Genomic DNA, 22,763 nt, shown 5'->3' on the forward strand with positions numbered 1-22,763 from the left:
GTTAGTCTGATTATGCATGCAAATCACTTTTGAATAAAAATCAAATAGTAGTTCCTCTGTATTATAAATATATTTTAATAATAGAATTCAGATGTTATCAATAGCTTCCATGTTATATGACCCAATGGCTCAACATCAATACCAAAGTTGTAGAAATGCAACTTCTGAAATTTGCGGAGATTGATCATATCCAGTCTGGTTTTCATTAGAGGCCAGAACAGAGACAGCTCTTTTTACAGTCACATTTAACATCTTGTTGGAGTCCAATCATGGTGAAAGCTGCATCTTTTAATTTGTAAACACTCCTTTCAATATCACAGATCATAATATTTTATCATATAGTATTTTTCTCCAGTATTAGTTTCTCTGCATTGGCTCCTTGTGAAATCCAGTACAATAGAATTTAAAATCCTTCTTGTTACCTACAAAGCCATATCTTAAAGAGCTCATAGTACCTTATTACCCGACTAAAACACTGCACTCCAGAATGCAGGGTTACTTGTGGGTTTTAGAGTCTCCAAAAGTAGAATGGGAGCCAGAGCTTTCAGCTATCAAGCTCCTCTCCTGTGGAATCAGGTCCCAGTTTGGGTTCGGGAGGCAGACAGCTTCTCCACATTTAAGAGTAGGCTTAAGACTTTCCTCTTTGATAAAGTTTATAGTTAGGGCTGGCTTGGGTGAGTCCTGAACCATCTCTTAGTTATGCTGCTATAGGCCTAGACTGCCGGCAGACTTCCCGTGATGCACTGAGCTCCTCTCTCCTCCTCTCCCTCTCCATCTGTATGCATTCTTATCTCATTCATGCATGTTACTAACTCGACATCTTTTCTCTCCCGTAGTTTTGTGCTTTCTCGTTTCTCTCCTCTCTATTTCTGTCGCTTTCAGCAGGTATTTCTGCCTCAGGAGCTGCAGTCTGGATCTATGATTGCAAGCCACCTACTGCCACCATAATCCTGCTCAACACCCGCTGCTACAATACTTATTTTTATTATCATTATTATTACTATTATTATTTCGATTAATTCAATTACATTTTATTTATATAGCGCCTATTCATAACAGAAGTTATCTCATTGCACTTTTCCTATAGAGCAGGTCTAGACTGTACTCTTTTTAACATTATTTACAGAGACCCAACAAATAATATTTTTACCACTACCTTTACTATTATTATAAAATTCTATGAGGAATTCTCTCTCTCTCTGCAGATGGCCCCCTCTTAAAAGAAAGTTTTTTCTTGCCACTGTCGCCAAGTGCTTGCTCTTGGCGGGAATTGTTGGGTCTCTGTAAATAATATTATATAGAGTGCAATAAGATAACTTCTGTTATGAATTGGCACTATATAAATAAATAAAATTGAATTGACTGTAACCATAAAACGACTTTGGTGCTTGCCTGAACTACCACAGGCTACATTAGACAAATTAAAAAATGTCTGACAAGTTTGACAGTTTGATAGCACTGGCAGATGTTTGCATTCTACTGAAACTTTTCAAGTATTTGGCAAGTTGTGTGTTGTAGGAATAAACAAAGGATCATGTATTTTCTTAGTTATTGTTGGTTTAATATTAAAAAAAATCGTTGCATATTGTAGCTTTAAAATATGATTCCACTTATTTAAAAAAAAGGCTGAAGCTTATGTTTATGGTTTTTCCACTACCCAGCCAGTTAGACTGTAGATGGATACTCTCTCCAACATACTTCAACTGTTATTGCCTGCAGTTCATCCCCAAAACCTTCTCTCTCTGCACAGCCAGCTAGCAGCAGGACAAGAAGAGGACAGAGGACAAAAACAAAACTAGAATTACCATCCCGCAGTTGAATGCCTCCGCCAACCAGTCAAGTGGCAGTTTACATCCATATCTGTCCAGAGTCATATAATATATGTAATGAATACTTAGAAGGAATTGAATAAAAGGTATAAAGTGTATTTTTTAGCTAAATGTAAGTTATCACTACATTGATGATACATATGTATGATTCCAGCAAGTATACATTGTTGCACTGACTAATGAAGGACTTTCATAGATGTATTGGCTAACCAGGTACACATGTACATGATTATTATGTAAAGATGGATTCTTATAGAGTAAAGCTACACAAAATGTGGTGCTTTTGTTTTCTCCTGGCATATTTAGATGTAAAGCCTCTCTATGAGCTGTAGGTGAAACTCACTCACAGGATCACGATTAGCTAGGCGGGCTCCAATACTTTGTTTGCAGTCATGTGATTCCGATGATGCTCAAAATTCAGAATTAGGCAGGAAGTGAAAGGCAGAATGCCCACACTTGCGCTAGTTAGTGTTTACTCATTGTGTCGTCTCAGTCAACATGTGTGTGAAATCTAGAATCGCCCAATTCATTCTTAAATTATGTCTAAAAACCTATTTTGAGGTCACAATGACCTTTGACCTTTGAGTCAAAAGTGTCACCTATTCAGTCTCTGACCAGCTGTGAAATATGGTCACAATCTCCCCTGAGTTATGGTGTTGCATAATGGCCAAAAAAGTGTTTTTCCAGGACATTATGATGCCACAGTGAACTTGATCTTTGACCTTTTGGGTAAAAAATGTCATCATTGTATCCCGTTAAACACCTGTGTGAAATTTCATAAAGAATACATAATTTCTTGAGTTATGGACAAAAACGTGTTTATTAAGGTCAGTTTGAGGTAACAGTGACCTTGACCTTTGAGTGTCACCAATTCATTGTCCGGCCAACTGTGAAATATGGTCATCAATTTGTGTTTTGTGAGGTCACAATGACCCTTGACCACCAAATTCTAATCAGTTCATCATTGAGTCCAAGTGGACATTTGTGCCAAATTTGAAGAAATTCCTTCCAGGCGTTCCTGAAATATCACGTTCATGAGAATTGGATGGATGGACAACCCGAAAACATAAAAAGAAAAGAGCAAAAACAATTGATATAAAGAGAGTTGTGGGAGGCAGTGACTTAGTTAAAACTTTTGTATACATTTGATTCTTTGTAGTTAATATTATAAAGAATACAGTCTAGACCTGCTCTATAGGAAAAGTGCAATGAGATAACTTCTGTTATGAATTGGCGCTATATAAATAAAGTTGAATTGAATTGAATAGTTATTTCCTCTATTTAATCAGCTTAGAGAATCTAGAATGTTGAAGGTAAAGTCTGACATTTTGGGAAAAAAAACTTACCCAGAGTCAGACAAGATTAATACCAGTTCAGTCTCTATGCATCCAATACAGAAACTGTTTTGGGATGTGTCTAGCCTATCTTAGCACAAAGACTGACACAATAGGTGAAAATTATGCATTGTATTTTTAAATACTATGGAGCCTACCAGAGGTCATAATGTATGGAAGGGGGGGAAAATGGGCAAAGGGACTCAAACCATGAAAAGAAGAAGGGGAAAAAGTCTTTGGGGGAGTGCATAGTCGCATTGCGTTCATGTCAACGATAAGACTTCTAATATGCACCTCTGACCTTCAGAATAAAAAGGGATGGGAGGTTAGATAGTATACTGTTAAGATGATGTCATTTTTTATATTATTTATACCCACTGAATGAAAGCATAAATTAATCATTGGTGTCAAACAACTAGATTACTAGAATATCTATCCTCTCGCTGCACATCACAGAATGACCATGAGCCAATCAGAACAGGGTATATAAATCAGACACTGTGAAAAGTCTTGATTAGTAAAGGTGCCCATAAAACATTTGCAAAGCCAATTTTTGAAGTATTCTAAATCCTGCATTTTTTACATCCATGTTTACTACCTTGCAGTCTTCTTCTTTTTTGCCTTTGTTGGCGCATTGTTCGGTTTCTTGTCACATAACCTCCACCCGTTGATCAGTGGAATAGTGTGAAACCATTGGCAGACTGTGTATAGCATCACCCGCATGCACATGCGTATGCATGTGTCTTCACACATGTCCGTATGTGTCTTCGTGCTTGTCACGAGACAAGCAAAACGGGGACCCACACATATAAAAACTGATAAAAGGACAATGGCTAACATGCTGCGATTCACTTGTTTTTATCAGGTATGGCATATGACATTGTACATTCACAATTGTTTTGACTAGTGCTTTCATTTAGATGGTAGGACAATTTAAGATGTATATATGTATATTTACATACTTTTACACACTTTATTTACAGAATTATAATTACCCATTTTTATTCTGAAAGCCAGAAGTGTGTTCTGAAAGCCTTACTTAAACTGTGTGCACAGATTAGTAATCTGTCTGCACTGTTTATCAATTGGTGCGCACAGACTGCTAAACTTGTTATTCTGTTCCCTTTGTTTAGCAATCCATTTGCACAGATTTTCACATTTATTCTACCATATGACTTGTCCTAACACCTACTCTGCCCTTCCTGTCTTCTCCCCTCCTCTCTCCTGTCCTTCAGTCTTCTTGACTACCTCCCCTCTTCCTTTCTACTGCCCTCAAATATCTACCTCTTACTCCCCTCTTTCCTTCATGCCTGTACTCCTCCTTGTCTGTTTCCCTTAAGCAACTTACTTTCCCAAATCTCATGAGTCTTCTCCCTCTCATACCTACCTGTATGGCTGCTCTCACTGCGCTCTCCCAGGGGCATCAGTGGCAACAGTTGATCATATTGCGATGCTGCAGTAGGCCCACCAGGAAGCCTGGGTGGGACTTGGTGAGAGTAAGGAGAAGGTGAGGCTGATGATGTTGTGGGTGGAGGTGATCAGGTTTAAGTTGGTGGTTCAACTCCTGGCTCTGGCCTTCCTACAGGCTCAGCAGGTCTTCAAGGCACTCTAAAATGTAGAGGCGCAGGTTGGGGCTGAGACCCAAACACCCTGCAGAGGAAATAAGTGAGTTTAATTTTTACTGCCACATAGAACAAAGAAATGGGTGATAAAACAACTTTTGCCTCATTCATTCAGTGCATTTACATGCACTTAAGTAACAAGGTTACAGTCAGCTTTCTCCAGTAAGCTGATTTCTTAAACGTCATAAAGACGAGAAACCTGTTTCTGTAATTGGGGCACGGGATTATAGAAACCTGCTTTCCCCAGATAGATTTCTCCTGGAGAACGCTTTCTTGGCTATATATACACAGGTAAGCAGATTTCTTATCTGCTTTTTACATGTGAGTATGTGTGTGACAAAGGAAAAAGGAGGCAACGACACACACCCCTGTCTACATCAGTGGAGCTGAGGTGGAACAGATGAATAGTTTTAGGTTCCTGGGAATCAGCATCACATAGAACCTGTCATGGATGTCTTACATCTCCAACCTGGTTAAGGAAATTTAAGAAGACAAAATTCTCATGCCAAGTGCTTGTTAACTTTTATAGAGAAGCAATAGAAAGCATCCTGACTAGAAACATCACAAACTGGCATGGGATGTGCATGGCCCAGAACCGGAGGGCTCTGCAGAGGGTGATTAAAATCGCTCAGAGGATCATTGGTACCCACGTACCAAGCATCAGTAATATCGGTGAGGTGAGGTGTCTGCGCAGCCCAGAGGATACAAAAAGACAGTACCCACCCCTGCCACAGCCTGTTGACCTTGCTGCCGTCTTGCAAGACACAGAATTATCCGCTGCTGTACGACCAGACTCCAGAGCAGCTTCTTCCCTCAGGCTGTGAGACTCCTTAATTCATCCTCAGGCCTACACCATGTAAAATAGTTTAAACTCTATAACTTTTTATTATTCATTATCTACTGTATATCATTTTTTGTATTTAACATCTGTTTTCTGTGAGTAGCATAAAGGTAACTGCAACTCAAATCTTGTTTCACAACCCTGTGTTATAAAATGATGAAGAAATCTACCTTGTACCTTTTGCAGCCTGTGATGACTGGATCACCTGCCACATGTGATGTGTGATTTGGTGTTGTTGGTGTTAAGGTCTCTCTACAGTCTCTCCTGATGTCTCCACTTTGCCTCCTTGATGCCAGCTTTCAGTCTCGCCCTGACAGTCCTGTAAGCTTCCTTGTCACCTGATTGAAAGGCAGCTTTTTTGGCTCTGGATAGGGCCCTCACCTCTCCCTTCATCCAGGTTTTCTGGTTGGGGAATGATTTTATTGTCTTTGTGATCACCACATCATCAACACATTTGCTGATGTAAGATGTCACTGATGATACATATTCCACAAGACTGATGTGGTTCACCTAGGTGGCGGCATCTCTGAACATCTGCCAGTCTGTGCATTCAAAACAGTCCTGTAGAGCTGCTGTAGCTTAATCTGCTTTCAGCTACGTAGCTGCCAGAAATTTTTGTATAAACATTGAGTTTTGCTAGCTAACGTTCTTTAGCTTAGCAGCTAGCGATGGCTTCTCTCTCTCCTTCTCACTCTCTTGCTCTCTCCTGCTCGGTGTGTCAAATGTTTAGCTATTCCTCTGCCTCCTTTAGTGATAATGGTACATGTAATAAATGTAGTTTATTTATGGTGCTGGAGGCAAGGCTTAGTGAATTGGAAACGCGGTTCTGCACCATGAGAACTCAGTCATTAGCTGCTGTAGTTAGCCATCCCCCAGTAGCCGTACAGACCGACCAGAGGTAGCTCATGTTAGCCGTCACCAAACCATGGAGGCTGGGTGACTGTCCGAAGGAAGCATAGCCCTATTCATAAGCCCATGGTTTAAGACTATATTGCCAGACTAAACAAGATTCTTCCATATTGGTGGAACGCCAGTTCCTTTAAAATTTTCACAATGTTTGCTTTAATTTGCAGGTTTGGGGGTTATATCAAAATAATTGCTTAAAGAAGTTTTACCCTTAGTTAGCACTTCTTTACTAGATGTGATCAATCTGTCTTTATTAACAGGCTATGTACCACAGTCCTTTAAAGTAGCTGTAATTAAACCACTTCTTAAAAAGCCCACTCTTGATCCAGGGGTTTCAGACAACTATAGAACTATATCTAACCTTCCCTTTTTCTCTAAGATCCTTGACAAAGCAGTCACCAATCAATTGTGTGACTTTCTAAATAACAACAGTTTATTTGAGGATTTTCAGTCAGGATTTAGAGTGCATCATAGCACAGAGACAGTACTGTTGAAAATTACAAATGACCTTTTAATTGCATCAGACAATGGACTTGTCTCTGTACTTGTCTTGTTAGATCTTAGTGCTGCATTCGACACCATTGACCATCACATCCTATTACAGAGACTGGAACATGTAATAGACATTAAAGGAGCCGCACTAAGCTGGTTTAAATCCTATCTATCAGATCGATCACAGTTTGTACATGTTAATGATAAATCCTCCATGCATGCCCACGTTAGTAACAGAAGTTCGCAAGGTTCTGTGCTTGGACCAGTTCTATTCATCTTATATATGCTTCCTTTAGGCAATATTATTAGGAAACACTCCATAATCTTTCATTCTTATGCGGATGATACCCAGTTATATCTATCAATCAAGTCAGATGAAACCAATCAGTTAGTTAAACTTCAAGCATGCCTTAAGGTCTTTTTTTAACACGGTGAGTGATAATCCGCCTGCGTACTCACTTGGATCCGCGCGGGGTCGCACAGCGCTCTTCATTAGAATTGACAGGCAGTCAAGCACTCCGCGAGTAAACGCTAGGCACTCTATGCGTGGTAACCTACCGGTACAACTGTATTTTCTTTATAGCCTAGCTTAAGTTAAAATTACATGTAACGTTATCTGATACATACAGTCTTGTGCTGATGTTCTGCCATGCAAAAGTCCTCCTGTTTATGTCCCGATAACAGTTATATATTTCAGGGAACTCACAAACAGCAAAGATCAGTCTCTCGTCCATTCATTTGCACTGCACGACAGTGTGCGTTGCGTAGAAAAAAGTTCAAGACAATTGAACTCTGGCACCGGGCTGGCGTGTGCGTGAGACAAACACATCACTTTCACGGAATAGCTATAAAAGTACAGTCCATTTACCATTTACCATCTTCCCTTTTCAGTCTCTGTTTAGATGCAGAGCTTAGTAAGACCTGCTTTACAGGCTGATTTATGATAAATATTATTTATTTTTGTCACAGACCTGTTTAATTGGTTTGGCTGAAACTGTACAAAGAGGAATGTGTTAATTAGATCAGTTATTTCAGGTGAAGTCAACTTCACCATTAGGAGTGTGTTTATATTGATTATTTAGTTTATGTAATTTATAGGGTTGTTTTAGATATACATTTATCTGGCAGTGATTGGATAGTGGGGTCTGTGGTCTGACAGTGAATTTACTGATGAGGAAGGGGTCCAAATCAGTGATGGCATAGTTGATGACACTAGTCCCAAGAGCTGAACAACCCTAAAGAGTTCCCTTTCATCCTGCCATTAAGCATATACAGACCTAAGGAGCGACAGAGATGTACAAGCTCTTGCCCACAATGTGGTCTTAATTGTGTCTGTGGCTAGTGGTGGGAGTGAGGTGTAGAGAGGACTGTCCAAAGATGTGGCTGTTGCCAGGAGGATCCACTATATCAGGCTTACTTCCTGCTCTGGCATTTAAATCTCCCACCAACAGGACATTACCCTGGGCCTGGTAATGTCGGATTTCTTTGAGAAGATTAACAAAAAAGTTTGCTTCGTAATAGTGCGACTAAAGGGGGGAGTGTAGGCCGCACACATGTACAGATCATTATCACATTTGGTAATATTTTTGTTTAACTTAAGCCAGATCTATGTTTTTGCTTTTTAAATTATTTTTAGATGACATGATAAGTCCTCTTTAAACCACGTTGAGATGATTGTGTCGTCTCAACACCATGTTTCTAATAATATGACAATATCTTGACTTTTAATACTAGACATGAATTCTGGGTCTGTGCTCTTGGGCTTTTGGACTGAAGAGCACAGACCCTGAATGTTCCATTCTCTGTTCCTCTGTGGTCGGTGTTCCTCTGTGATTGGCTCTACTCTGGCTGGGCAAGGGGCCGCATCTATGGCTGGGGATGCAGTGTTGTCCTGTGGAGGACTGGGTCGTCTGGCCTGTGGTGCTGCTTGGCTGCTGGGGCCAGTCTGTGGAGGCCTGGGGAAACTGGGCTGTGGTGCTGCTTGGCTGCTGGGGCCAGTCTGTGGAGGGCTGGGTCGTCTGGCCTGTGGTGCTGCCTGGCTGCTGGGGCCAGTCTGTGGAGGGCTGGTTCGTCTGGCCTGTGGTGCTGCCTGGCTGCTGGAGCCAGTCTGTGGAGGCCTGGGGAAACTGGGCTGTGGTGCTGCTTGGCTGCTGGGGCCAGTCTGTGGAGGGCTGGGTCGTCTGGCCTGTGGTGCTGCCTGGATGTTGGGGCCAGACTGTGGAGGACTGGGGAGACTGCACTGTGGCGTTGCCTGGTAGTTGGGGTCAGTCTGTGAGCATGTGTCTCTAGTCTGACTCTGAGGGTGCTGCTCTGTTGCTTCCATCCTAAGCAGCTTCTCCTCCAGATTGACAAGAAGTGTGTCTCTCTGTGTATCTCCTTTCTCATCTGACATAGTTCATGTCTGAGTTTCATTTGAAGCTCATTCGTATTTTCTCTCAACTGTCCAACAGTATTGGTTTCTTCTTTAAAACAGTTTCATTTCATCTTTTAGCTACTGAATTGTGTCAGACTTTGTGTCAGACAGCTTGTTCTCTTTGGATTCTATTATCTCCACTTCTAGGAGGGAGAGACACTCCTGAATGCGCTGCACTGACACTGGTGTCCTGGGTGTGTGAGGACTGTTGAAGCAGGCTAGTGGAGGAATGCTGGAGGCTGTGTGGACATTGGAGGTTGGAGCAGTAGTGCTGGGAGCTGAACGCTGGGCAGTTGAACTGTAACTGTGGTAGCTAAAAGCCTGTGTTTGAGTCTGAAGGAGATGTAGGTGCTGTTGGTAAAGGCACAGAGGCCTTTTTCTCATCAACAAGAGTTTTCAGTCTGCTGAAGTCTCTTTCAAACTCTCCCAGTTTCGTCTGAGACCATTTAACCATCACTGTGCCTGTGTTGTATGAATTGATGTTGAATTTTGGTACAGTATCTGCATATAGCTGTCGGATAGATTTGTTGCCAATCATTTTAAGGTCATCATATTGGCGAGTAGAACACCAAGCTTCTGGGTGCTCCGTGAAGAACAGCAGGACTGTTATTACTGCTCTGTCACTGCCTTTTAAAGTCTGCTCTGAGTGTCTCAGGGTGGTCTCTGGGAAGCTCGCTTCTGTATTTCTTCCTCCCTGCTTCACTGGTCATGGGTAGTGGATCACCAGACTATCTAGACTCCATCCATCTGGTTGTAGTTGTTTTGTGTCCATTTTTCATTTTTCCAACTGAAAATACTGCTGTTCTCCACTTTCTTTATATACAGAGCCAACTGTTTAGCTATGGTTTTACATGGATGTTCTAGAAATACAGTTTTTCTTTGAATGAAAATGTCCCTACCCCTCAGGAGTGTTCTGTAGGTAATCCTTATTCTTGTTGATTTCCATTTCTTATCTTTGTTGTTGATTTCCTCCTCCTTTAGCTGTCCTTTTTAGTAGTTTTGTCCTGGTCTGAGTCTGAGATTCCATGGCAGTTGGTAGCTGACATCTGACAGTTGGTGCTGTTACCAGTTAGCTTGCTCGCTAATTAGCATCTTCCACAGTTTTGTTTACTGGTTTCTCAGATTTACCTGAAACTTGCCGACATTATTCCCAAATTCTTTAAGTTTAATTTAATATAAAACCACTGAACTTGATCTAAAGTTATTTGCTGAAGTAGAAGCTCGTGTTTTGTTGCTTCTTCTCTCTTGGTTACCTGGCAACTCAAATTTCTCTCTCTCTCTCTCTCTCTCTCTCTCTCTCTCTCTCTCTCTCTCTCTCAACCCAACCGGCCGAGGAAGATGGCCACCCACACAGAGGTCCTGGTTCTGTCCAAGGTTTCTGCCTCTTAAAGGGAAGTTTTTCCTTGCCACTGTCGCCAAGTGCTTGCTCTTGATGGGAATTGTTGGGTCTCTGTAAATAATATTATAAAGAATACGGCCTAGACTTGCTGTATAGGAAAAGTGCATTGAGATAACTTCTGTTATGAATTGGCGCTATATAAATAAAATTTAATTGAGCTGAACAATTTTGAATTAAACACAGAGCCCTCCCCTTGTCTTACCAGAGTCTGTGCCTTCTGTGGGCGTGGAACACGGTCCACCCGTCAAGTGCAATAACTTGATCCGGGATGTTGTGGTAAAGCCAGAGTCTTATTTAATTCCATTTTATTTTCCTGCGACTGGACATTAGCCAGAAGTAGGCTGGATAGTGGTATAGCCTTAGGTCTAAGCTGGGTTAGCTTAGCTCTTATCCCGGCTCTCTTCCACTTCTTCCTGGGGTGAACGTAATACTTGCAGTGATGTTTGGTCCAGCTGGTCTGGCTGGGTGGTCAGAAGATGTCGTGGGCAGTGATCGTCTCAAGGTCCGCTGCACTTAATCCAACCCCTGAGCTTCGTTTTCCGACGTTGATGAGTGTATTTCTGTCATAGATAATACGTGCTTCCATAGATAATACGTGCTTCGGTGATAAAGGTGAAAAAATAACAAATTAAAACAAAAATGTGGTGAAGTTTGAAGGAGCTACTCGCCGCAGCATCTGCATGTGCCACCGTCACCATTGCAATTGGGCACAAATCAGATGTTCACAACATCTCTTGGTGATTGCCTCTTTCTCTTTTTTAACCATTTCTCTTTCCCGCTTCTGCTTTTTCTCATACCATCTCCATGTTTTTGATTTCCATACTTGTTACACTGTGACCACATTCATAATAATCATTAATACTCATCATGAAAAAGTATCTCTGTGACGGTAACCCAAGAAGGTTCCTTGAAATACGTCTTCCATTTTAAAGGGTTCATGAATGTTGCTGGTACTTACATGAACCTCTTACATATGGTCACTGTACAGGGAAAACCTTTTCCTTTCACAATTTCAACCTTTAAGAAACTTTTCAAGAAGAACAAAAATGTGTTGCTTTCATCACAATCCATTTGAAATATTGTAAAATCCATTTTCATGTTTTTATGAGACTAAGCATTTCTGCTAAGTAACTTGTACTTGTATAGCCTTTCTAGTCTTCTGACTCTCATTCACACACTGATGGCAGATGCTAACTGCTCAGAAACTAACTAATCTCTCAATGTCTTGACCAAGGGGGAAGCTGGGATCAAACTGCCAACCTTCCGATTAGTGGACGACGCACTCTACCACTAAGCCACAGTCGCCCACTTGGGTCTATTCTTTCTGCGTTTAATCTTGTTTTTAAAGTGGTCTCTGTGCAGGGGCTCCTGGGGGCCGCTGCTACCAGACCCTTTGTTCAGCAGCTGTAGGTCCTCTGTAGGTGGCACACACACCATGGTGTGGAGCTCTGGTTTGCCCTTGGACAGCAGTGACAGACGCACCCACACCAGACTCATCCCATGTGCTGTGAGAAACAATGTCACAGCTGAACGGTCGAGGTGGCACCAACACCAACACAGCTTTTGACCTTTAGATGTCTTGGGTCTGCACCAACCAAGAGCAGCATCAGGTGTAAAATTTTGTGGAACCAATTTTGTCCTGTCTCAACATTAAACAGACTCATCCTGCTGACTAAACTTGCACATGCAAACACATAACCTACATATACACATACATAACAACAACTGAAGAACAACTGAATCATATTTTTTTTAACATTTTTAACTTTTGATTTTGACTATTTGATATTGTATTTGGCAGTTGTCAGTTTGCCAGTGAACAAGTGGAATGCGTCACCCTACTGTAAACAACTGCTCATCTTAGTATTCTATTTGTTTGATTTCCATTGAGTTTATGCTGTTAAAGAGGCTTTCCAGTCCTGAGAGAACACAGTACTTGAAAAAACACTGAATATCCCTGATTTATTACAATAAAATGTAAATATACTTCACAGAAATGAAACGTAGCACAAAATATTCAGTGACATGAAAAACTGCATCAGTGGAACCTTTTAGTCACACAAAAAGTTTACAGGAATCAAAACACATAAAACACAAGCCCACATATCACAACATTAGACCACATTAAACCACACATGTGGAATTTTGGGTGACATGTAAGCATCCTAACAGGACAGAAGACAGTAGGAGTAAGACAATCAGTATGACAACAAAGATAATCCACCTCCTCTTCTGAAAACAAAAATAATCACTTCCAGATGTATTACTCCCCCCTCTGCACCTCCTCCTCCCCCAAACACCCCTGTCTCCATAATCCCTTTTATATAAACAGTTTACTGAGCAACCAAGGTCTAAACATTCACTTGTCTGTACATCTGTTTGTCATGCTATACCATGCTGACACCCACTGTGTGTGTGTGTGTGTGTGTGTGAGAATGTAAACCTACATTTCTGCCTGTGTGTAAAGCCAGATTTATACTCATGCATTTAGGCGTTGTACCCACTGTAGCTGACATGCACCTCGTCAAAAATGTTAACTCCATGTCGGGGGCTGCAGCAATATCATGTAAAGACAATGCAACAACAACTGCCATTTGTCAGGTTGGGCTGTTAGTGTTCTGATGTTTGTGGAGATTGTTGATTGTGAAGACTTCAAATAGATAGATATCATCATCCCATCAAATCCCCAAAAATCTTCAGGTGTAGAGATTGACCCCACTGAAATTAACTTGTACACCTTTTTATACACCTGATTGTATGCTGTTAGCCAAACTTTTAGCTATGCTATTAGAGTCAGTTCTCCCATCTATTATCTCCTCTGATCAGACTGGATTTATGAGAAATAGGCATTCATTTTTTATTAAAGATTACTGTTTAACGGCATTTACAATCCCTCTAGCTTCCGTGTTTCCAAGGCTCTAATTTCTTTGGACACCAAAAAAGCATTCAACCGGGTAGAGTGGTGGGGATACCTTTTCTATACCTTGGGGAAACTTGATGTTGATGCCAATTTTATTCAAACCCAGTCAGATTACTTCCCTCTACACCGGTCAACACGGCGGCAATGTCCACTGAGCTCTCTGTTATTTACTATTGCTATGGAAATCCTTGTGATAGCTCTACATTCGAATTGATGTATTAGAGGCATAAGTAGATATGGTAAAGAACAAAAACTTTCCTTATAGGCCAACAACCTGCTTTAGTACATCTCAGATTTCTCTGTCCCTGTCTGCTGCCCTTGCAGTCCTTAACAGCTTTGGTAGGATGTCAGGTTGTGAGCTGTGCTTTCGACAAATGTGAGCTAATGCCCCTGAATTCAGGGAATCTGCCAGGGAATATACATTACATAGCTTTCCATTTAAAATCATCTACCACAGCTTCACATATCTAAGGATCCAGGTGACCATTAATTTTGAAAATATTTTTCAGGCCAAATTCGCTCATCTGTTAACTTGTATACACTTGTATTTTCTCTATATGGTCGAGCCTTGGCAATAGCAATTTTAGAGATTTATACATCAACAATACATTTTCATCTTTCCAACTATTGTCACATAAATTCTCTCTCAGGAGCTTTTCTCACTCCTATTATCCCCAATTCCCCTCTCTCCCCGAAGATACATTGATTGACATACTTTTTGGACACCACACCCCATCCCTAAAAAGTAGAATGTCAATTATATACGGATGTATTGACTCCCACAAGTACCTGGGAGTACACATGGAAAATAATCTGGACTGGGCTAAGAACACTCATGCTTTTTACAGGAAGGGACAGAGCCGCCTCTATTTTCTGAGGAGGCTGAGGTCCTTCAACATCTGCCGGACAATGCTGAGGATGTTTTATGAGTCTGCGGTGGCCAGTATGCTGTTGCATGCTGGGGCAGCAGGCTGAGGGCAGTGGACGCTAACAGACTCAACAAAAGGATCCGTAAGGCCAGTGACATTGTGGGGGTGGAGCTGGACTCTCTGTCGGTGGTGTCATAGAGGAGGATGCTGGCCAAACTACATGCCATCTTGGACAGTGTCTCCCACCCATTCCATGACGTGCTGGTCAAACAAGGAGTACCTTCAGCGGAAGACTCATCCCCCCCAAAAAGCACCACAGGAAGTCATTCCTGCCTGTGGCTATCACACTCTTTAACTCCTTCCTCTAAGTCTATATGACCCTAATTAAATGTCATTAAACTGGACATTGGACCATTAACATCATTGCAATACTTGAAATAATTGTGCAATATTCTCTGTTTAATACTGCTGTGCAATATACTCCTTTCAGTTTAATATTCCCTATTTATTGATATTTATTCATACTTCTATTACTGCTGTGCAATATCCACCATCTAATAATCTGGTTAATCTGCTACACTTGACAGTACTCATTATTGCACTATTACTTATTACTTATATTATTACATTGAATTATACCGTACATACTTATCAACCTCTAAATCCACTTGGTTGTTACACTTATTTTAGCTTTTATACATTATATCCACTTGTGTACTTAATTTATCTTAGCTGTATTATAGTGTATTATATGTATGTGTATTCTATTCTATTAGTACTTCTATTCCCGTGTGCACTGACGTGATTGAGCAGCTGTAACGAAAGACTTTCCCCTTGGGGATCAATAATGTATTTCTGATTCTGATTCATATGTCCTTGAGTTCCTTGGAAGATGTTAAAAGTGTGTGGGAAAACAATTTCTCAACAAGTTATGGGACGGTGAACTGGAGCATGTCCATACCTCACCTATCTGTGGCAGACTGGGCCAATCTAAAGCTGTGCACTGCATCTACTTAACCAAATCTAGCCCAGCCAAAATTTATGGCAGCATTAACCCAAACTGCAACAGACGTAATCAGTCTCAGGCAAATGTCACATATTTTTTGGTTGTGCAAATCTCTTAAAAACTATTGGAAAGGAATTTTTAAAACACTCTCAGTTGCTCTCACAGCAATAATTGGAGTTGCTCCTTTGCTTGCTTTTCTCACTCTGCTTGCAAGGCGCTTGATTGTAATTAAATGGAAGCCTCCCATAACCCCCTCTCATGCCATGTGGGTCAAAATATTTTCTACAGTATATACAACTGGAGAAATTGAGGTGCACAATTAGAGGTTTTTCAAGTTTACCAAGATATGGGACCCTTTTCTGTCTTATATTCATAAACTTAACTTTGCTATCATACCTGAGTGATAGTTCCCTTGTGGTATCTCTATACACAGGCCAATCACCTCGATCACACCTAGAGATGACTCTACCTTGATGACTAAAGTAAGGTTTTGTGTGACTAATCTGCTATTTGATATGACTGACCCTGATTCATGGTGATTTTGTATCCTACCGTAGTATCCTACAGTGTCTACAAACTCTTGAAGCCCACACAGCCCATGTCTGTCTCTCTCTCTATATATACACACACACTCAATTTAATTCAATTCAATTGTATTTATATAGCACCAATTCATAACAGAAGTTATCTCATTGCACTTTTCCTATAGAGCAGGTCTAGACCATAATCTTTATAATATTATTTACAGAGACCTAACAAATCCCACCATGAGCAAGCACTTGGCGACAATGGCAAGGCAAAACTTCCATTAAAAGGCAGAAACCTTGGACAGAACTAGACTCAATGGTGGGCGGCCATCCACAGCTGCCACTCACACACACATACAGTTTATTACCTAGTCAATAAATAATAACAGTCCTTCTGCACACCAAGTTTGTTTGGAACACGGCAGCCAGGCTCTCTGCTGTTTGAAATAATGCTGTCATCATTTGTCAAGATGGCTAAAACCTAACTTCACTTCCTGTCACACAACCAGAGCACGTGGGAACAAGAAAAAACAAGACACTGTAGCACCTCACCAGGCTTCCTGTGATCTAAAGGGGGCTAAAACAGTATTGATTTTTTCTTTCTGCAGTGATCAAACAATCAGCTTCAGCAGTTACATGGTTAACTGTGTCAAGTATTGAAAACATTGTCTTCTACTCAGCCTACCTTTATCTCAATATTAACATCCATATCATCACCATCGCCACCTCCACCTGCGCCGCTCTGAGCTCCTATGCTCCTACTGCACCTTTGAGCTCTGGAGGTCAGTACCAAGGGACAACTGTGGCTTAGTGGTAGAGCGGGTTGTCCACCAATCGGAAGGTCACCGGTTCTAACCCAGTTCGTCCCAGCTTCCCCCAGCCCACATGTTCTTGGGCAAGACACTGAACCCCAGAGCTGTTCCCTCGGTGTGTGAGTGTGATATGTAGTTATAGCGCTTTGAGTAGTCAGAAAGGCGCTATATAAGTACAGTCCATTTACCAGGAACTGACTGTGTGATGAGCTGCTGTTTTTGGAAATTAGATGGGGAAAACACAAAGATTGTGGCCGCAAACTCAATGAAAACCATTTTAATATATTTTAATCAGTACTGGATAACAAAGATGTTTACAATGTTCTAGAAAATTTCCAGTTATTCTTTGGCATTTTCCGGGTTTAGTGCTCTCTGCAGGCTACCAGATGTTTAGAACCTCATCAGACTTACTGCGTGTTATAACCTACACAGGACTTAATTGTGCACTGCTTGTAATCATATTTTTTTGGCTTCCCCAAGTATTCACACATAATCAGGTGTGATACGAGTGCCTGTACTGATACATCAAATCAAGTGCTCTTATTCTCAAGTAACATGTCTGGTTCTGTGGACACTGGTTATCAGAATTAAAGTGTTCTGCAGCCTTTACCTCAGTTTCCAAGATCCTCTCTCAACCTTCCTGTGTTGTGAACCTTTTCAGGCTTCATGCACTCTTTTATACCCTGGACTAAATGCTTTTTAATCTTTGTATGCTCAAGGTTACTCAGCAACTGCAAAAAATTCTTAAACCGGATTTAAACAGGTACATAATTATTAAACACAAACACTCTTAAGTAAGGTTTCATACTCATATAATGTAAATTAAAAAGTATTCTGATTTAGGAGATGTATAACTTAGCATGACTCCCCTTTACCCTATGGCTGTGGCATGATTTTGGGATGGGTTCTTGGAAGAAGCATTTAATTTATTGTAAAATAGCCCACAGCTTTTCTACTGGTAGTACCACTCTAAAGCCATGTTCAAACAGACTTGAGCCCAGTGTGAAAAAACGCAGCCCTCTCATTCATTTTAATGGAGCCAGTGCAGGGGGGCTCCAGCAAAACAACGCAGGGTTGTCCAGCAAAAAAGTTGAACCTGGCTCAACGTAATCTGACAAGGCTCTGTGTTGATCAATCACATTCATGCACATTCCTGGTCGATTTTTTTCTAACATGAACGCTATATTTCTACTACGATTGTAGCCAAATAAAATGGTTGCATCTGTGATGTTTCGAGGTTAAATTTCTAGAGTTTTAAAATCCTGTCTGAGTATTACAACCAGTTGTGTAGGATGTCCGATCAAGTTCACGATCCAAGTTCTTTAACATTGGTTATCTGCCGATTTCGAGTCAGATCCAATATTTCTTTTTACCTAAATGTTGATTAAATATTAGGTTATCCGGCATGTTTAAATAAGAGCTGTAGTGTACTAAATTTGGCTCTCCTTATTTTTCACAAGCTAGGTCCTACTTGACTGAAATACTGAAAGCCCTGGTTCAAAACTATTTTTTGATCATCTTGATCAACTTAGTTGGTCATCTTAAATTATTGATATCATATGAATGAAAGTTTAACTGGGAGAATGGGAGTGTTAATGAGAGCTGTGGTAATGAGAGCTGCACTGCAATAGCAGGCTGAGGTGGACAAAACATGGTAGATTACAGTAATGTAGAGATCAGCTTTTATTGATGCACTAAAATATTCCTGGATCAACCCCAACACAGATCCTTTAGATCAGCTCAGGACATCTCTACTACCGTGCAGTGTTTAGGCATCTCATAAGCTTTTTAACACATTAATCTTTCACTCAAACTGGACTTCCTGGATCGTATTTAATGTCTCACTGGTACCTTTAACAACACGCCCCCACTAACACAGCCCCCTGTGCTGTTTTAACAACCTATACTTCTCAAGGGTGGACTTTGGTAGGCATGAAGGCTGTATTCTGTAACTCTAAACTCTGACAAACACTTAACTAGCATGCAATGTATTCAGAATCTAAAATCTAAAACCAAAGACAGGTGAGATTATCTGTCGGTCTTTAGCTGCAAGTTTACACATGACTTTCCATACTGCCACATTCTTTGGTCATAACTCACTTTGCTTATTGTTTGGTTGTTATTGTTTCTGTTCAAACTTTTTAGATTTTCATTTTAGTCCTTTACCAGACACTTGCTGAAAACATATTGCCTACTGCATCTGAAAAAGATTCAATTTATACAAAAGAGAAAGGAGGAATGTGAGAGTAAATAACCCAATGACCCAGAGAAACTATGAACTCTTGAATTAAGTTCAAAGGTGTCTTTGACTTTGATGAAAGCTGAGGTTGAAATATAGTGAGTGTTGTAATCTCCTCTTCACAGACCAAACCACTGGATGAAGGGCTTTTTCATTTTTTTGCCATGAACACCTTAGATAACCCCCAACTAAATGATGCCTTCCACCCTAACTTTTAAAAATGCTCCTACCTGTGTGGCTTCCTCAGAAAATTGCTGTTTCTTCACCTAAAATCAACCCCTGAGGTACTAGGAGGTAATCCAATGTTTGTCTGTTTCACTGAGTGTCTCTGTTTTACTAACATCTACTTTGTGCAGGTTTACGGCGGTGGCACCCCCCCCCCTCCCGTTCCCTCACTCCGACAGGTGGGGCTGGGAGGTAGAGACAGGTGGATCTGGCGACCATTCAGCACTGAGCCACTCCTTCATACCTGTGCACTAGTGTAACTGCTTTACCAGCCTTTACTCTGCCAACCGTCAACGAGATAAATACTCGAGACTGTTCCCCTTTCACTGCTTGTGATTTTAACAACAGCAGGGTGGACTGATGGGTAATGTTTTTCTTCTTCTTTTCAGTGATTATAAAAAGATACAATTGAGGCAGAATATGACTTTCCCCTCAGCTATTTTACACTGCAAAGGACTTACTCTCCTTGCTATTTTTTCATTTCAGGAGACATCATGTGCCCAAAACAAAGAAACACAGTCCAGTTCAACAAAAAAAAAGTAGCATGACTTTGTGTGCTTAACACGCAGGAGGCATGAAGAGACCAAAAAGATTTGAGTCAACAGTAGTGTCTAGACACATTATTGAGACAGTGACCAAATCTTTACATGATGACACAGAAAACTGATTCAGACATGACAGGAAAACATGGGATAGACAGTCACATGACCTGCAGCTCCTGCATATACGGTCATCTGGACACATACAGTAGTCAAAGCTGTAGAGGATGCACTGCAGTGTTAATGTAAGGATTTTTTTTCAGGCTTGGATATTGATTGACATCCCCTCTTGCATGGTTGATAAAAAAGTGAGTTGTTTCATGTTCAAGCTGTGCAAATTTGACTTGATTCAAAACTTTATTATGCCTTGGCTTGAGGGCAGACACACCATCATGGTCATCTTGTCTTATTCATGTAACATACAGTGTCTCTCTGTATGTGAGTAGGACAGGGACAGAAAAGAATAGCTCTAGCTCAGCTTCATTTCATGTTGGAAGTTGCCCAAACTGTAAAAAGCAGCTCTTCATTTTAACATTGCATCTCTGGGTCTTTTTCTTCTTTATTTTCACAAACCAAAGCCGAACTGCTAAACTGCAGAGCTCCTGTATGGTGTTTTTATTTCTTTCCAGCTGCCTAAAGTTCTTTGTTGTATCGGCCTCACAACTCCAGCATCAGTCGGGTTATAATGGACATAATGTCAAAATCTATTTATAGTTCAACTTAATTATGTGAACTTTTGTTGAGTTTGCATTAGCAATATGCCCCATTACTTGCTTAAATTAAAAAAATATCCCTTCCGCCTAATTCTGTCTTACATTATCAGTCCAGAGTCATAGGAATATTTTCAGTGCTTGTACTGTTTGTGATATTAGAAGTGAACCTCATTATATATAATATAAGAGCAGCAGCTAAATATCTCAAATGTAAATAGGTTAATATGCTAACATGCTGAAATCAGAATGCAAACTGTTCTTTATTGCAACAAACCACATCTTGAACAGACATTATTATATTAATCATGGTGTAGACAACTTCAACAAGATACTGAAATATACACATAATAATCAGGAATGCTGAATTGTGGTTCGATCAAAATGTCCTTTAATGGCTGTCTGGGGATCTGGTGAAATGCTATTTGCTCAACAAGTGCAAAATATCTAATCAACTAAGAAAGAATACCTACTGTAATGTTAAGTAGGAATGTTTTCAGGATGCAGAACGAAACCTGACATTAAGATGAGTGCAAAGTTACTGACATATAAAGTGACAGAAGCAAGTAGAAACATAGACACGACTCAAGCTGGGCGGTGTAATGACATAAATAGGAACACAACCTCAGGTATTTTAACTGACCATTATAAGAGACAGAAATCAGGTTCAACAAGAAAGCTGCCGAAATTTGGGAAGAATGAAGATCTTGTTTTGCCACATATTTAGCTAATAATGGTGCTTGGACAATAAAAACATTTTTACCCAGGGAAAGTTCAGTTACTTTCTACTTTCTCTTTAAGGAAATCGCCCTGCTTCGCATTCAGCCCCTGGGTGCTGCCCAGTACTACCTCAGTTTTTTACTTTTTCACTGAGCAGTTTCGACTTAGCTCCTTAAAGGCCACACTGATGGTCACTGCGGAGGGAATTCACCCCAACTGTAGATTTAAACCAGCAACCTTTCTATAACTTTTGCCTGCAGGCTATCTCTGCCCTTAAAGTGACACTCCAACCCTTTAGTAGGCCCTTGAGTGTGGTTGTGGGCTACTTGCTGCCCCAGTGTTCCTGCTCGACAACTGCTACTACAGTTGTTGTTATTGGCTTTAATACTCTTACTAATACTGACATTATTTTTCCTATAGCTGTCATTCCTATTATTATTAATTTATTAATATTACCACTACAATTACATTATTACTATTTTAAAAAATTCTAGGTGGTATTTGCATTGTGCTTTCAGATAATATGGTATTATGAGATCTTTAAGATACGATGGTGTCAGATCATTAAGAGCTTTGTAGCTATGTTCGAACATGGTGTTTGTTATGGCCAATCCATGACTAGCACAGTAGTCCAATAACAAAGCACCACTCAGGTTCAGATTGCGTAGGCCATTCCTCTCAATCAGCCCCCTCTAGGTTTCTCCATCGTTGCCCACATGAGCAAGGCAAAAAGAGCTGCAGCACCTTGCCTGGAACAGGGAAACCGGGGCCCCTTCTTGGAATCAGAGCTGGGAGGGGAGCTCGCCCGTGAGCTTCTGGTGGCCAGGCCCCATGGGCACAGCCTGAAACATCTGCATGGAGCCGCTACCCTGGGGGCCCATATGAGTTGCCCCTGAATATGAGTAAAGCTGCTGGGCCTGACAACATTCATGGCCGTGTACTAAGACCGTGTGCCAACCAGCTAGTCGATGTTATTACTGACATTTTCAACATATCACTGTCACTGGAGAGTGCTGCAAGACCACCATCGTCCCTGTATCTAAAAATTCTGCAGTGTCTAGTCTAAACGCCTACCGTGCAGTGGTACTCATCCCCATTCTGATGAAGGTGACCATTCTGACATGAAATTGTAGAGGATTAGCAGGATTAAACAGTTACATGCAAAAAATTGTTTTCCTACAAGAAACCATTTGATGACTAGGGGTGTGTCAGGGGTTAGAAAAAGATGACAGGGGCAGGTGATAGCTGCCCCCTACACAACACATGCAAGACAGGCAATGATATTAATTCCGAATCAGAATCAGAAATACTTAAATAAATCAATACATTATGCCATTACATCAATAATTACATAAATCAA

General features: G+C 40.8%; 1 protein-coding gene across 4 annotated transcripts in view; it reads right to left on the minus strand.

Annotated features, from left to right (window-relative positions):
• The window catches only part of amot (angiomotin), a 78,995-nt gene that overhangs the window by 42,614 nt on the left and 13,618 nt on the right, over positions 1-22,763 (minus strand). For 2 of the 4 annotated variants that reach the window (XM_044222425.1, XM_044222423.1), the window contains exon 2: positions 4,551-4,813. The exons of 1 other annotated variant lie outside the window; for it this stretch is intronic. In XM_044222425.1, coding sequence (XP_044078360.1) covers positions 4,551-4,587 — 37 coding nt within the window. In that variant the 5' untranslated portion in view covers positions 4,588-4,813. Of the gene's footprint in view, positions 1-4,550; positions 4,814-19,439; positions 19,706-22,763 lie in introns of those variants that run through there. One more of the 4 variants, XM_044222424.1, reaches the window with a different exon arrangement.

Source organism: Siniperca chuatsi, linkage group LG14 (genome assembly GCF_020085105.1).
Source record: "Siniperca chuatsi isolate FFG_IHB_CAS linkage group LG14, ASM2008510v1, whole genome shotgun sequence".
Classification (NCBI taxonomy): Eukaryota; Metazoa; Chordata; class Actinopteri; order Centrarchiformes; family Sinipercidae; genus Siniperca; species Siniperca chuatsi.